General features: G+C 39.5%; 2 protein-coding genes across 3 annotated transcripts in view; one reads left to right on the top strand and one right to left on the bottom strand.

Annotated features, from left to right (window-relative positions):
- Window positions 1-4451, bottom strand: part of psmd5 (proteasome 26S subunit, non-ATPase 5) — a 29895-nt gene extending 25444 nt beyond the window's left edge. Inside the window, exons 1-2 of the mRNA XM_059993711.1 lie at window positions 4267-4451; window positions 391-535 (exon numbers count right to left, since the gene is read on the bottom strand). Coding sequence (XP_059849694.1) covers window positions 391-535; window positions 4267-4439 — 318 coding nt within the window. The 5' untranslated portion in view covers window positions 4440-4451. The remainder of the gene's footprint in view (window positions 1-390; window positions 536-4266) is intronic.
- Window positions 4452-4528: 77 nt separating this feature from the next.
- Window positions 4529-17600, top strand: part of ccdc180 (coiled-coil domain containing 180) — a 75134-nt gene continuing 62062 nt past the window's right edge. For both annotated transcript variants that reach the window (XM_059993710.1, XM_059993709.1), the window contains exons 1-7: window positions 4529-4631; window positions 5917-6041; window positions 9784-9974; window positions 13144-13232; window positions 14491-14600; window positions 15028-15156; window positions 17138-17248. In XM_059993710.1, the coding sequence (XP_059849693.1) occupies window positions 5982-6041; window positions 9784-9974; window positions 13144-13232; window positions 14491-14600; window positions 15028-15156; window positions 17138-17248 (690 nt within the window). In that variant the 5' untranslated portion in view covers window positions 4529-4631; window positions 5917-5981. The remainder of the gene's footprint in view (window positions 4632-5916; window positions 6042-9783; window positions 9975-13143; window positions 13233-14490; window positions 14601-15027; window positions 15157-17137; window positions 17249-17600) is intronic.

The following is a 17600-nucleotide window of genomic DNA, read 5'->3' as shown; positions in this document are numbered from 1 at the left end:
ATGAAGGGAATCCTGCTGTTTTCTCTATTAGTTTTATTCTTTAAGAGTTGTCCCAAATAATTAATTGCCCTGATTAACTTATGGCCTAACTAAATAGAATCCACTGCATTTTTCCCCTCAATAGTGCCAGTGATCAGGGGTTCAATTCCTACCACAAGTAAGGAGTTTGTACCCTCGAGTTATACTCTGGGTGCTTCAAAGACATATGGATTAGGGTTAGTAAGTTGTGGGCATACTATTTTGATACTGGAAGCATGGAAACACTTGCAGGCTGCTCCTCGGACAGTGCTGGTTGTTGAAACAAATGACACATTTCACTGTATGTTCCAATATACATTTAATAAATAAAGCTAATATTTAAAACACACTTTTGAAGAATACCCTCCTTACTTGAGTCAGTGCCAAGACTTTAACATGGTCATCAGAATGCTGAAGTCCCTTCTGGAGTTCCAGTTTGTAATTTTGAGCCAGGTAGACTGGTTCTAAAGCTTGCAGAAGGCGTTCCAGAATTGCAACACACACATCGATTTGTTCCCTGAACAAAGAGGGACAATTGGATGTAGACCAAATAGAACAGATAAAATAAAATACTGGGTAAAGCACATAACTTACCAGGCAAAACAAGATAATGCAGGGCTGATAGGACAATTGTTCATAAGTTATTTTATCTGGCTTGGCAGTAACCACAAAAAGTCGGCTTGAAGATAGAAGTAAGTTCAAAATATCTTGAATTTCTAAAATCCTCTGAAAGTTGATATGCTCAGTATTTTTTAAAAAGTTAACTGGGTTTTGGACACTAATGAAATCAAAGAGGAGGGAGTTGGAGGTTCTGTCCTGGTCCCAGTGAATGGTAATGCAAGTTCAAGGAAATGTGTTGTCTGTTCCAGCTCAAGGGGGAAGGATGAGCACCAGAGGTTGTGGTCCATATCAATATCAATGACATAAGCAAGAAAGGTGATCAGGTCCTGCAGAGTGAGTTCAATGACTTCCGTGATAAGTTAAAGAGCAGGGTGGTGATCTCAGGATTGCCACCCCTACCACAAGTTATAGAGCGGCTAAAAAAAGAAAGATAATACTGTTTAAACATTAGGTAGGGGATGGTGCAGGAGGAACGGCTTCAGATTTTTGGATCATTGGGTTCTCTTTCAGGGAATATTGTACCTGTACAAATGGGATGGTCTGCACCTGAACTAGAGGAGGAACTAACATCTACACGGGAAGGTACCCCATTGGGCTTTAAACTAGATGAGCAGGGGATGGGACCCAGTGCACCCAGGAAAATAAGATGTTAAGCTTACATACAAGGACACGGACCAAAAGGTTGAGTATGATGGGACTGATGTTCTGAGTTACGTCTATTTCAGTGCACAAAATGTTGTAGGTAAGACAGATGAGCCTAGAGCATGGATCAGCATGCAGAATTATGATATTATAGCCACGAGTGAAACTTCATTGCAGGAAGGACAGGAATCTCAGCTCAATGTTCTGGAGACATGATAGAGGGAGAGGAACTAAAGGAGGGGTGACATGTAGTATTACAAGTCAGTGAAAAGCCATATGAATAGAACTGAGGATTAAGAAAGGGATGGCCATGTTCACGTTATTATAATATAGACCAGGATTTAGAGGTGCAAATTTGTAGTGAGATAGCAGACAGCTGTAAGAAAAATAAGGTTGTAATAGTAAGTGATATTAACTTCCCATATACTAACTGGTACTCCCTTACTGTAGAAGGACTAGATGGGACTGAGTTAATCAAAAGTGTAATGTGTTTAGAAAAGTTTTCTTAATATCATTAATGTTAGAACTTTTTAAGGAAATAAAAGGCATGATAGAAAGTCAGTGGATGGTGTTTACTTGGGTTTTCAGAAGGCCTTTGACAAATGTGCCACACGCAAGGCTGCTTAACAAGAGCCCATGGCATTACGAGAAAGATGCTAACATGGACAGAAGATTGGCTGACTGGCAGGAGGCAAAGATTGGGAACAAAGGTGTTGTCTATGACTAGTGTTGTTCTACAAATATCAGTATTGGGACTGTTTCTTTTCACATTATGTCAATAATTTGAATGAAAAATTGATGACTTTGTGGCCAGGTTTGCAGATGATGCAAGGATATGAGGAGGAGCAGGTAGGGTTGAGGGAGTGAAGAGTCTGCAGAAGGACTTAGATTGGGAAAATGGGCAAAAATGTGGCAGATGGAATATAGTGTAGGGAAGTGTGTAGTCATGTTCTATGGTAGAAGAAATAAGGCATGGACTATTTTCTGAACAAAGGGGAAAATTCAGAAATCAGAGGTGCAAATGTTTTTTTTAATTTAGAGATCTGTATCTCTAAATTAAAAAAAATACTTGCTGGGGTTTAGAAGATTGGCGGGGAGTGGAGAATCTCTTTGAAAACTAATGAATATTGAGAGGCCTAGTGTGGACTTAGAGAGGATGGGGGGCGGGGGGAGTGGAGGTGGAGTCTAGGACAAGAGGCCACAGTCTCAGAATAAAAGGATGTCTCTTTAGAACAGATGAGGAGGAATCTGTTCAGCCAGAGGGCAGTGAATCTGTGGAATCCATTGCCATAGATGGTTGTGGAGACCATGTTATTGGGTATATTTAAAGCGGAGGTTGGTAGGTTCTTAATTAGTAAGGGTGTCAAAGATTATAAGGAGAAGTCAGGAGAATTGAGTTGCGAGGCATAATGAATCAGCCATAAAGGAATGGCAGAGCAGACACAATTGCCCTCAATGGTAGGGACTCTAGTGCCCATAATAGATCTGATTGAGTTCACAACCCTCTGCTGCTTTTTCCAATCTTGTGTATTGGCACCTCCATACCAGACAATTGCTCCACTTTGCTTATACTCCTCTCTTCTATAACACTCCAAGGATCCTGCCATTCACTGGGAAAGTCCCACCCTCATTTGTCTTCCACTCAGTTTCCTGAATTAATCATCATTTGCCATTCCTTGGCCCACTTACCCAGCTGAAGATCCCCCTGGAAATCCCTATAATCACCTTTACTGTCAATGGCACCATTTTAGTGCCATCTGCAAACCTACTACCCATACCGTGTACATCCTCACCTAAATCATTGATGACAAATGACAATGGGCTAAGCACCAAGCCCTGGGGAACACCACGTCACCAGTCTCCAGTCTGAAAAACGAGCTTCCACCATTTCCCTCTGCTTCCTACCATCAAGCTAATTTTGTATCCAATTAGGCACATTTCCCCGAATCCTGTGTGATCAAACTTTCCAGAGCAGCCTCCAACGTAGAACCTTTTCAAAAGCCTTACTATAGTCCATATTGGCCATGTCTACAACCCTATCCTCATCAATCTTCTTGGTTACTTCCACAAAAATTTGTAAGACATGATCTTTACAGTGAGTATCCCTAACTGACCTGTGTTTCCAAATGCTTGTATTTCTTATCCCTCAGAATCTCCTCTAGTAAGTTACCTGTTACAATTGTTAGGCTTACTGGTCTACAGTCCCCAGATTTTTTTCTGAAGCCCTTCCTAAATAAATGCACAACATTAGCCACCCTCCAGTCTTCTGGCACTTCAACAACAATGATGTATATATCTCAGCCAGGACTACTGCATTTTTTTTCTTTTCCTTCCCAGTGTTTCTGGATGTATCTATTCAGGCCCTGGAGATTTATCTACCTTTATACATTTTAAGGCATCCAATACTTTTTCTGTTGTAATGAAGACAATCACCAAGTCCACCCCATTAACTAAGTCAAGGCCCAAAGTCCTCATGTCACTTTCAATAATAAAAGCAGAGGAAAAAAACTCCAAAATAAGAGAAATAGTCCTACACCAAGTAATAACAAACACTTCAAAGTGAAGTACATTGTCACATGCACAAATGTATTCACAGGTGCAACTTACAAAACTTACTTGTAACAGCACCACAGACGCATAGCATTAGATGCACAACACTGACAAGAAAAAACAAATTAAAATTATACAGAAAGAAAACGAGAACAGAAAACATAACCCATTGTGCAAAGTGGCCTTAGTGTCACTATACTAAGGTAATGATTAGGGTCGTACAGAATGGCTCAAGGACCGAATAACTGAAGGGAAGTAGCTGTTCTTCAAGTTAGCAGTGTGGGACTTCAGGCTTCTGTATCTCCCGTCCGGTGGTAAGACAAGCAATGTGCAGAAATACGGTCAGCCTCACTGTCTTACACAGGGTCACTGTTAATGGACTTTTTCCGGGGTTTCAACAATTTATTCCACCCCAAGAGCTACAACTCGCCCCACCTGTCATTGCAGTCCAGCAAGTTGAACAGCACCCCAAAGCGCAAACCCGTCGCCAATTCCTGCAGCGTGTTCAACGGCACAGAATTCACGGCCGCCTTTAAACTGTTCAGCTCGGCCAGGGGCTCCTCCAGCTCAGCAATCTCCCTCAGCAGCCCAGTCACCGAAGCCGCCATCTTCACCCACGCGCAGCGACAATCTTATCGCGATGCTTCAGTGCGGGAAAAATCTCGCGATAGAATGCCATCTTGGATTTTTGTTGTGCGCCGTTGCCGGGGCAACCCTGCAGCCTCCGTAAGGGTTTCGCTTCAACCCATCCAAATCATGTAACAGCGAACTGTAGGACTTAGCTCGGTACCTTCACAAAGGTAATAGTTGAGAAGTTTTTTTTTCCTCTTAACTTTCATTAAATTTCGTGTAATGGTCGAGTTGACATAGCTATTGAAAGGGGGATGGTTTGATAAGAAGTTATTTCCAATGATGGGAGTGGGTTGAGGATCAAAACAAGAATCAGAATCAGGTTTATTATCACCGGCATGTGTCGTGAAATTTGTTAACTTAACAGCAGCAGCGCAATGCAATACATTATAATATAGAAAAGAAAAAAGCATAAATAAGTATCAATTGCAGTTCTTACAGAAACATCTGCATGATGCTAAGCTAGGGCACATCATCACTGATGTTACCTGGGGTTGTCAGTTGTTTCGGGTCTTTCAACATCATACACCCTCGACCCGACCCAGGCCTGTGCCCAAGCACGGATCTGCCCTTTTTAACTAGAGCCATCTTGACGCCTTCTCTGCTGCATCTGTGATGGTAGAAATGGCTCTCCTTATAATTATATACATAAATATGCGTATGTATGTAAAATAGTTAATTTCAAATAGTGTAATAGCCCCGCCCGCAATATCAGACGGTGATATACCTGGTTAGAATGCTCTCCACAACTGCCCTTTGTGTTCATTGCTTATAAAATGTCTATTGAAAAGTAATTTAAATGTTAATTTATGAAAATTGTTACTATTGCCAGTTTTATCTGCATTGGCAGCTGCTGTTCTTGAGACACGAGTTAATTGCTGTGTTTTGCCGAGAGCCTGGTGTGAACTCAGACCTAACTGAAGTGGTGATTAAGGGCATTGCAGTCCCGCTTTCTTGAATTGGTCGTTTATGAAGAATAAAAGGGGCAAAGGCTAATAGTTTGCTAATCAGAACAAGATGAAGCCCGGACTACTGAAATTGTATTTCATTATTGCCCTAAAGAAAACGTGCAACTTAGAAGACACAGAGCAGCTGCAGTATAATAACAGTATAAGACTGTTATGGTCTCATTATTTCTCTGGAACTGGGGGATTAGTGTAAATAGGTAATTGATGGTTAGTACAGACTTGATGGGCCAAAGGGCCAGTTTCTGTGCTCTACAGTACTGTGCCAAAATAATGTGCCTAAGAATTTCACACAGTACTGTATCTCTCTGTGTTTCTCTCACAGTTAATGGAATAAATAGGGTTTCAGAATTTCAACTTATTTTCTCATTTTGTCATATTTTGAGGAACAATAGTAGATATAAAATAATACAAAACACTGCAATACCACGTTGCATGCTAATGTTTTTGAAGTTGCTTTTTACTCAAATAATCTTTCTGTTTCATTTAGAAACATGCTACTTCCTTTCCTGGCGCTGATTCATTTTGGGTGACTAAAGGTCGATCCTTTGCAGAATGGATGATGTTCATGTGGTACCCAGTGGAAAGGTCTATAGACAAATTTTTGATGCAGAGGTAGATTCATAATTGCTTCCTAATTTAATCACATAAAAGTACTGTACATTTTAATGCTGTAAAAGCTTTTGTGCATCATAATAGCCTAGTTGTTAGCTCCATTTGTGAACATATTTGCTATGGCATAGTGGGTGGTACATGATTGCATTCATTTAAAGCCTCTGTCCAGAGTCCAGAGCTTTAGTGCCACCTCAAAGAAGAGGTAATTTCATAAGGCACGAGAGTGACTCTGGATATGGTCCCTGCCATTAAGATAAAGAGTGAGCTATCGATTGGTAACTGGAATGAAGGGAAGGGGATGCAAGCTCTGGGGAGGGGAGATACAAATTTCATCATGGTTTTACTGGCCCAAAACAAAAACTCTAAAAAGATTATAACAGTGATCCTGTACAGGATATTATCCCTCTAGATGACTTTATCAGCTGGCTGGTTGGTGGTGCCATGGCTCTGGAGCGAAGGCTCCCGAGTTCGAATACAAGTCGGGCCACCCCCAAACTTGCTTTCCATCCTTGCCGGGTTGAGTGTCGAGCTAGCCACTCGGCCTCGTTTAAAAAAAAGTGTGGAGTCAGGAATGTGACCCGGTTAATCCAAAAGGAGACCAAACCCGATCAATCCCAGACAAGAATGGCTGACTGTCTGGTGCTACACGCTAAAAAAAGCTTTATCAGTGCTTGTCCCAGAACGGATTGTTACTACATTGATCAGCAGGAACATATCACGTTGGTGGCCCAAATTATGCCACCAAACCTTAAATTCTAAATAATCTAATACTGTAGAATAACCGTAACTTAAAATAATCATCTACTTGGGTGCAGCAGGAAGGAAATGAATGCTATTTCAATTAACTGCCTGATCTGCTTTGTAAGTGAGTAGGGTTAAAAATCTGCCCACATATATCTGCTGAAGTTTATTTTTTATGTTTGGAAAGTTCTAAAAATGATTTTGTATTACTGAACAGATTTCACTTTGAGTTGTGGAGTGGGTAGCTGTTGGGCTCAGAGTGAGTATTGTGACATACATTCGGTGATCACTTTATTAGGTACCTAACGGGGATTTCAATCAGGCTTGTTTAAAGTAAACTCTGCTCAATTATCATCAACATATCACATGCAGCACCAGGGGGCCCAACACAATCAACCACTGTTAAACTACCATTAGGAATGCCTATTATTCCATGCCTAAACTGCATTTGGGAAATTTGATCACTTAGCCTGCATGCATGCAGGCAGACGAGGCTAAAGACCAAGGCTCCAGAGATAAGACAACAAAGAGGTAATTATGGGAGGCTGAGGAGTGGCTACAAGATTGCTTTGTATCGGTAAATGGGGTTGCATTCAAAGACTCGTCAGAGGATCTGAACAAATACATCATGGCTGTAAAACAGACTTTATAAAAGCAGTTGTAGGTAAGTGTCTCCCTACAACATCACTTAGAGTCTACCCTTACCAGAAGCCAAGATGAACCATGAGATCAGCAAACTGCTGAGGGCTAGATCAGTAGTATTTAGGTACGGCAACCAAATTAAATACAAGAAACCCAGGTTCAATCTCCAGAAAGCCATCTCACATTTAAAGTAACAATTCCAGAGCAAACTTACGTCATTGAAGAGTGCTCAACACCTATGGCAGGGCTTCAACGCTATAACTACCGACAAAGTGAAATAGGTGACAGCAAAGCTTCATTCCCAGATATGCATGGAAGGACTTTCACAAACTCCCACAGCCTCCAATGACTCTGTGATTTCAGTCTCTGAGGCCGACGTGAGAGCATCTTCAGGAGAGTGAACCCACGGAAAGCATTCGGCCCAGACGGGGTACTGACTGAGTACTAAAGACCTGTGCTGATCAACTGGTTAGAACTGTGGAACTGTGGAACTGTGCTTAGCCTCACAGTCATAAGTACAAAGCTAGTAGAGCATAACGCTAAGCACACAGCCTTGTAGTGCACCTTGTGGACCTCCTTATGGAGATTGTAGAGGAGATGTTGTTGTCAATCCAAACTGACTGGGGTCTGCAGGTGAGGAAATCAAGGATCCAGTTGCACAAGGAGGTATTGTGGCCTAGGACTTGAAGCTTAATAATTAGTTTTGAGGGGGTGACAGTATTGAATGCCAAGCTGTTGTCAATAAAGAACATCCTGATATATGCATCTTCACTGTCCAACTGTTTCAAGATTGAGTGAAAAGACAATGTAATGGCATCTGCAGTTGATCTGCAGTGTTGTGATGGTAGTCAAATTGGAGTGGATGCAAGTTTCTTCTCAGGCAAGAGTTGATATCTTTCATCACGAGCCTCTCAAAACTCTTCGTCACAATGGATGTAAATGCTACATTGTTGATGAGGACATGGATGTGATGAGGACCTACAAGTACTTGGGAGTGCACTTGGATGATAGACTTGAGTGGAGCACCAACACAGAAGCTGTGTACAAGAAGGGCCAGAGTCACCTCTACTTCCTGAGGAGACTGCCTTTGGAGTATGCAGGCCTCCCCTTCACGTGTTCCACTAATGTGTTGGCACAGGTAGAAACTTTTATGTGCTGGTGTGTTGGGGCAATGACACCAACACAGGTGATGCCAGCAGGCTCAATAAACTGATTGGAAAGGCTGGCTCTGTTATCGGAGTCAAACTGGACACACTGGAGGCTGTGGTAGAACAAAGCATCCTACGGAAAATCCCAGCAATTCCGGACAATGTTTCTCACCCTCTGCATGCCATCTTGGCCAAACAGAAAAGCATGAAAGTCTCTTTTTCTGCCAATCAATGTCAAAAAAGTCAAATTTAATCCACCAATTTAATGTTGTAAAACAATAAAATATGAAAATTTCCAGGGTGATGAATAACTTTGATAGGAACTGTAGACTGAGATGTTACCATTTTAATAGAATAGACACTACTGTTAGTAACAAACTCAGAAAATATAACTGTTATTGACAAAGTAAGATACATTCATTAATCACAATAATTCACTGTTCAGATGGTTATGGAGAATTGTTAATAATCATTATGATTAAAGAAATACGAGTAAGTACATATAAATCAGCTTTTTACAATGCAAATCAGAAAATTGAAGGGAAAAAATCATTTTTTCCAGTAATTTGTGAAATTTGTATATCTAAGAGGCATTATTAGGAGATTAATCACCACACAAAGCAGCAGCTTACAGCTCTTAGAAATAAAGTTAAGGAATAATTAAGATAATTTTAGTCAGGCTAATTAAATTAATTCACACTTCTCTGAAAGCTGTATTGTGCTAAAAGTAAGAGAGAGAGGTGGAGGTAAAGAAAAAAGAGAGGAAAAGGGATGGGGGGTGGTTGGGGAGAGGGGGAGAGAGAGAGAAAATAAGAGAGTGATAGAGAAATAATCTGTTTAAGGTGTTGCTAGATAAAAGAAAATATTGGGAGGGATTTGTTGATGTGATTATAATGGAGAGAAGAGGCTTACGTATATTGTGTATAAGACCTCCACATATTGCATTGATTGGCCTGTTCCTGCAATGTAAATAAAATGTCTAACATTAATTCAGGGTTAAATCACATTGAGGATGCTAAACCTTTGCAGTGGGAATTAGAAGCCTGGCATAATGGCGTTCTGAAGTAGTGTATAGAGTAACATCACACATTATGAAGCTAGTAAAGATATAATGAATCTCATTAATTTGAAAAATATTACTTTGTTGTTGTATGATCTTCATTTCAAAAAGGTACACTTTAATTTTTTTTAAATTGTACATGTCTGTAAAGGTTCAGCTCGTCCGTTCTCTGGGTGAAACTAGAAGAAAATCCTTGTGCCCTGATATATACTTTGGCAATGGGAGAATTCCCATCATTCAGAATTTGGATACACCAACAGGGCATATCCTCTCACAACGTCAACGTTCCTGGATGGAGGGGTTAATGAATGATGGGTACACTGAAAATCCAGTGTTACGCAGGTAATGCAGAAACTCAATTTCAATGTGATATTTTCAAAGCTGCATTCACTTTGAAAGACTCTGCTTGTAATTTAACCGGTATGACCTATTTAGGCCATAGTACAAGACCCTTCCTGTTGGCAGATGGATCAAGGGCCATAAGAAAAACATTTAAAGTGAAGCTCAGATATCAGAGGTGGATATAAGAAAAGTGTTTTTTTGTGTGAAGGTTCTGATCATTGTAACACAGTGCCAAAATGAATGTGGATGGAGGGATTATTGGGGCTTTCTAAAATTGACTGTTTTTTATTTATTGAAATACAGCGCAGAGTAGACCCTTCTGGCCCTTTGAGCTGTGCTGCTCAGCAAACCCCTGATTTAATCCTGACCTAATAGTGGGACAATTTACAATGAGCAATTAACCTACCAAGCAGTAGGAGAGAAAACCAGAGCACGTGAAGGAAACCCACACAGTCACGGGGTGAACATACAAACTCCTCATAGTCAGCGGTGGGAATTGAACCCAGGTCACCTCTACCGTAAAGCACAGTGTTAACCACTATGCTACTGTGCCATTCCAATGCATGAGAATATTATTTACAGTCAGTCCTTCTTATCCACGAATTCTGCATCCGCGAATTCAACCAACCGCGAATCACGAAAACCCAGAAGTGCTCTTCCAGCACTTGCTGTTTGAGCATGTACGGACTTTTTTCTTGTCATTACTCCCTAAACAATGCAGTATAACAACTAATTTACATAGCATTTACATTGTATTAGGTATTATGAGTAATCTAGAGATGATTTAAAGTATATGGGAGGATGTGCGTGGGTTATCGTGGATCAGGATCGAAAAAAATCGGAAGTTCTCTTACTAAGTAAGTCGGAACAGGTACATCCAGTATTATTTAGCATCAGTCAAACATTTACATTTGTATATAGTATATATTTTACCTTTCTATGCATATAAAACATTTAAGAATGTATGTTTCAGTGCTGGGCTCAGGAAGTTCCTGAGTTCGATCCAGTGACAGATCGCTATGGAGTGTGCTCTCCACCATGCCGGGTTGATGTGGAGGATCAAAAACCCAAAACCCAATAATTAACCACTGCGTTACTTAGTAATAATTATAGCTTTCATCGGGGCACAGCCTTTCTCACTTTATCCTTTAACATTGTTCCGATTGTTGACCGATGTTAACGCTTTTCCAATGACTAATGGCGTTTCACCTCTTTCCGATCACTTTATTATTTCCACTTTATTTTCAATCGTTATCGTGTTTATTTTTGTGAACAGAAACACTGCGGGTTCAGATCTCTGTAATGTCCACTGCACTGAGACAGGTTAAGTAAGGTCTTGGGTTCTGCTGGGTCCTAAGGTCCACCGGATTGAGACAGGTTGAATAAGGGACTTGAGCGTCCATGAATTTTGGTGTCTGCGAGGGGTCCCAGAACCAATCCCTCGCGGATAAGGAGGGCCGACTGCACTAGAACGAGCAGAAAGAGGTGCGGAATGAGACTGAATGAATTGCTCTGCAGGGGTTGGTATAGACTTGATGGCCTAAATGCTTTCTGTGTCATTATTTGTATTTAGTGGGACAGCACGATAATAGGTCCTTCCAGTCCAATGAGCCCATGCCTCCCAATTAGACCCATGTGATCAATTAACCTACTCACTTGCATGTCTTTGGACTGTGGGAGGAAACCAGAGCATCCGGAGGAAACTCACTCATTCACGGGGAGAATGTACAAACTCCTCACAGCCCGCAGCAGGAAGTGACTCAGAATCCACAACCTTAGTGTTAGTTCTAAAGTTTCATTATGATTGTGATCCTAAGATTCAATAGCAACTGATACCATAGTAATAAAAATCCCATCTAAAATTTAATCATTGGATTTCTGATGTGATTTGATTATCTTAATCTTATACAATAATTTCACACATTGAATTTTTAATGGATTTTTATCAGTGTTTTCTGGTAAAACACAATCTTAAGTTCCATTCCTTCCTTCCCCTCATGCCAACTGCAGTCACAAAATAATCCTGAAGTATTGTTTCATGTGCAGCATCACTTCAGTTCTTGGCTCAAAATGCTATTCTTTATCTGTGAGCTTGTATCAACAGACTCTCAGTTTGTGGGAGCATCACAACTAAATCTGATCCTGCCACCCACTAGTTGGCAACGTACATGCGGTCAGTTCCATCAAGGATCCGAAGCAAAGATCTTACTATTTTCTCTCTGCCTATTCAAGGCATTGAGCTCATATGCAGTACTTTTGCCCCCACAAATTTCTGGGCACAGAGTAAAGTTTGCTGGAGCTACCATAGGATCCAAACAATTTAGATAGAGGAACACTGGCAACAATGTAAGTTCTGTGGTGAGTGTGGGGGAACAAATGATTTTACAGTTTAGGTTTTAATTTAACATCTGCAAATTTTAAACTATAACAGTTTTAGGTATTGACTTCAATGTTCTCACTTTGAGGGGGGAGAGGCTTCTTAGAAAAACTTGGAATCTATCCCAAAGACTAAAAAATAAGACTATTAAACCAAATAAACCAATTTTACAGGGATACTCTCAATGATAATGGTTACATTACTAATAACTTTATTTAGGTTGTTATTTACAGCATGCATTAGTTAATGCATGTATTTATTGGGTTAAAATTGCCTAGGCTCAATCTTGGATCAACAGCAACACTCTTGCCCTCTTAAAAAGTCTTAAGTACAATCCAAATTTCAGAGACTTGAACAGATCGTCACTTTAGTTCAGTGTTGAAGGAATCCTAAAATATCAGAAGTGTATTGCTATGAGATGATATGTTAAACTGGATCATAATTTCTGAATTGGCTATGTCTTTAGGATTCCAAGGCACTATTTAAAGGTCATTTGTGTTCCCTTGGTGTCATAGTCTTTGCTTATACTTCTACCTATATCAGTGACATTAATTACTTGGCCATTTATTTCTCTGCTTTTGGGCTCTGTTGTGTTAAATAGATTCTGGCTTTTCCAACATTAAATAAACATTTCCAACATTTCTAAAGCATTCAAATGACTGTATCCCACTTTGAGACATCATAAGGTTATGGGAAACATTATGTACATGTATGTTGTTATTAATTGATATGATTAAACATCCAAGCAGCAATCTAAGAAATATTTCCTATTGTTGCACTCCGACGTTGTAGGGATGCAGTCCTTTCAGCCGCAAAAACTAAAGAGGTAGTTGAGCTGAACAATGCAGTGACGGAAGTGAAAGGTCTTCCTGATGTAATTGGTAAGCATGGTTTGTTAAAAGCTTTTTAATGAACTTTTTCCCCTAAAGTTTTCTTCTTTCCCACCCATTGGGGTGCTGCTTTATGCTGGGTTGTCATTCCTCTGAAACTTTTCAGTGATCTTATTTATAATTGAGCCTAAATATTCGTTGTCAGTACCCTGCTCTCTGGAGTGGTTAAGGTCGCTTTAACTTTATTCTCACCTGATGTTCACAAATGGACAACTGAATAGAGATCACCAAGAAAATGATTCTTACCTCTTTTTCTTTCCATTAGCTTAATGGCCCTGAAGGAATGAGGCAGCACACTGGCTCTCCAGGCTTATATCAGTAGCAGAATTAAGTAAATTGCATGGCTCAGTATTTTACCCAAGCTGGCATTATACTCAGTCAGTATACATACTGTAAGAATCTTGGAATAGCGCGATCTGCACCATTCAGCAATGACTCATTTTTTACGTTTAACCATCTGTTCTAGAAATGTGATTAATACTTCCTAACCACTGCTGAAGTTTGAATTCACCGACCTAACATAAACACGAACGTTGTGATTTGATAATGGTAGGGTATTGCAAGTTGCCAATGTATTGTCAAAGCTAACTTTCCAAACAGCAACACAAGGCTCTTTTAGGTTTTTTGTTCAGTGAAATTTGGTAGGCTCTCAATGGAGTGTTTGTAAGTGTCTGTTAGATTGAAACCACAAAGAAAGCTTGCACCAATGTTGCCCAAGTTCTCTCTCGATTTTGGGAACCTCCTCTGCAACTGCCCACCATGTATGCATCACTGCTCCACAACTACGTGTCTCTCTGCCTCACCCCCACATCTCCTCCCCATTCACACACATCCCTTGATTTTTGATCCTGAGTTGCAGACCTAAAACAAGGTTTTTTTTATTAATCATAAAGAGGATCTATTTTTGGGAGTACTCATATATCTGACTATACCGCATTTTGAGTCAAGTGTAGGCAAGCCTCACCTGTCATGGGAAATGTAGGTCTTCTAAAAGAGCGGGCTATCCACTTTGCTGACCAAGTATACACAAATAAATCTTGTGTTAGTGACATTGCACAACATCACTGATGCTCAGGAACTATTATGCATTAGCAGAACTTAAAACAAATTTGCATTCTATGTGACTTGAATTGTAGGTAAGCTTTGAGTAAATTCCATTGAATCTGCTCAAAAACATGCTGTGAATAAGAATTTCTAGGTGCCTGCTTAAGACGTGTTAGCAAATGTGATATTTTCCTTTAATCTACAGTTCCCACAAAAAAAGGCTCCATCATTATTCAGCAGATGATTGAAAATAAACAGAAAAAACATGAGGAGGCAATCATGAAATTGGACCAAGAACTGATAACTATCAGTAGGGTATGATAACATTATATTTATCTCTCTCTTATGGTACAAGATGTGTTATTTTCCATCATATTACTAGATGCAATGAAGTATGACTTGTGGACTTATTTTGTGGTCTGAACTTACTTCAGTAATGTACTTTCCACTTAATTACTTTGACAGCATACTTAGGGATCAATTCTAAATACAAAGTATGGTGCTTCTCATCTCCCAAGTTCTTAGGTCAAGCTTGAGATATTAAAACATTGATGTTACATTTAAAAAAATTAATACTGTCCATTGTTACCCTGCCACTCCGAGTTCTTAAGTACAGTTCAAATATCTCATCGCTGCCTCAAAACGCAGGTTTTTCTCTATTAGTATTTCTAGAACAGAAATACTGTTCTAGAATTTCTGATAAAGCTTATCAGAAATAAGCTTTATTTTCTGATATTCCTAGGACATGGAGAAGCAGTTTGCTGAAGCTGCAGAAAAACTACTGCAGTACATGGAAGACTCTCACCAAAATGTTCATGAACTATTCTCAAAGATAGAAGGTGACAGTGATTTGCCTACCTTGACATTTGAGGTATAGTTTGCTTTATTGTTAAATGCAATTGTACAAGGAATAGATTGATGTAACAACTTGAATTTTATGTAAATTACTTTGTAGTCAAATGCAGAGTTATAAATCACTTATTCAACAAAATTGGTACACTTTCTTAATACAGGCTGCCCCCAGATCAAGAATGCCCAACCTATGAATATCCCCTACATATGAATAAGCTCCCATAATATTATTCAATTCAAAAGCCTGATGTACATATATATGTTTGTTCCTACAAATGGCAGAACTCGTTTGCTCTTTCTTTCCACTTTTAGTAGTGTTTCATTCTTATCAGTTGTATGCGTTTTTAATGTCATTCATTACAATACCATGGCGATATGGTTGCTATATTGAGTAATTTACGTGCATCCACCAACTCAGACAAAATTCACATTCACCTCTGTGAAATGGGGGATGGCCTGTAAAGTGTGAGACCAATTCTTTAAAACAGCCATGGGAAACACTGTGTAGCTAGCAGTGTCCATTTGAGCCGATGGAAATTGTGCAGGTTGCTCTTGCTCAGTCCTTATGTCTACAAGTGCAGCAAACAACCAGTGCAAATGGCATTGTTGCTGTTCTTGGTGCTGATAAATTCATCCCAATGTCGGGTACCAGTTGAAGTAGCGACAAGCAAGAGAGAATTAGCTGATGCTGGAAATCCGAGCAACTCACACAAAATGCTGGAGTTGGCAGCAGGCCAGGCAGCATCTATGGAAAAAAATACAGTCAACATTTCAGGCTGAAACCCTTCGACAGGACAGGTAACCTCTACCCCACCCACTCCCCCTGCACCACTCCCATCTTCATATCCACAGTGTCATTATCAAAATAACCCACAGCTATTAATAACAAAAATAAGTAATTCAGAATTTTTTTTCATAAATTTGATCCTGCATTATAAAACAAAAATCTTAACTAAAATTAATTTTTGAGGGATGCAAGATAAAAAGTTAAATTAGTAAAAACAATGGAAAATTACAAAATAAGTAATATCCCTGTCACTGTACACAATTTGCCTTGTTGCCCTAACCTCAGAAAGGTGGACATCTATGCATTTTACCAGGATGTAGTTATCCTTTTGTTAGGATTTTCTAGATGTGTTCTCTAGTTCTTTCAGCCCACCTGTATTTATCATCAAGTAAGTGAAGCACTGTACATGTCACAAATTTCTGTGACTGTGCTAATTTATTTTGGAAAACTCTGAGATGCTCTGGGAGGCTCCACTTTGAGGATTTCTCTCTTGTTGCTAATTAGTTAGCTGCTGCAAAAAGTTAGTAAGTAATTATGTAATCTGCTAAACTGCTATCATAATTATATGTGCTATGTGTTGAAATTGACTGTTGTTACCGGGTTTTGTACCTTGGCCCCAGAATATTGCTGTTTTGTTTGACTGCATACATGTGTATGTTGAATGACAATTAAACTTTAACTTGAACTTTCATTTTTGGATGTACTTCCAACGCTTTCTGTATACTAAGCAATATATCTCTTTCTTTCTTCACCTATCTTGAAGGTGCTGTTGTGGAACACTCTGTGGGAGTACTTATACCATAGAGACTTAAGTAGTTGAAGAAGGTAGCTCACCACCACTTTGTTCAGAGTCGATAGACTTGGGTATTCAAACACTCATATCCCATATAAAAACATAAATAAATACAGATCAGGAGTTGAAACCTGAATGGTTTCTGCCTATCCCTATGCAACCACCCCCCCCCCCCACCACCCCTCGCTCCATTCTCATGAACTCATCTGTTGAACTAATTCTTTACTTGGACTATGATCAAGTAGCTTTGGAATGGTAGGCATCATCCTTTTAAAGTATATTTGTCAGTCATTCACTGATTTAACTGCTGCATTGTTAAAATACTCGACTTTTTAAGCATTGTGGATTATATCCTTTTAACACAATGTTTAATATAGAGGCCCTATTTACCTTTGTTTGACAAACTTTACTTCTTTGTAGAGTCTAAATGATTTATGGGAGAGCATTAGGAAACATTCTCGCCTGAGGAGGGAGCAGATCAGAGAACTTGATAAAACCTTCAAGGAATATGAAAAAGAAAGAGTAAAACGGGTAAGTAATTGAAATGCTGGGAATTTGTAATAAAAAGAAAAATGCTGGAAACATTTAATAGCTCAGGCAGCATGTATGAAATGAAAACAGTTTTGCTGTTTTAGGATGGAGACTTTTTGTTAAGCTCTCATTGACAATGAACATTTCCTGACACTTATATACCACAAATGTTGCTTATAATTTACTAGCCCATTCTTTAGCATTATCCAGGTCTTGATACATGCAGGCACAGAATTCAACAACATTTGGATAGTTCAGAATGAAATTGAATTAATTATGATCTTGAATGAATATACCCACTTCTGATACTATAATTGAGGAAAGATAATTTCTGCGGCAGCTTAGGATTTTT

The sequence above is a fragment of the Hypanus sabinus genome, chromosome 18 (assembly GCF_030144855.1).
Source record: "Hypanus sabinus isolate sHypSab1 chromosome 18, sHypSab1.hap1, whole genome shotgun sequence".
Taxonomy (NCBI): Eukaryota; Metazoa; Chordata; class Chondrichthyes; order Myliobatiformes; family Dasyatidae; genus Hypanus; species Hypanus sabinus.
The sequence above is the reverse complement of the archived record's forward strand: the minus strand, read 5'-3'. Positions and strand labels throughout refer to the sequence as shown.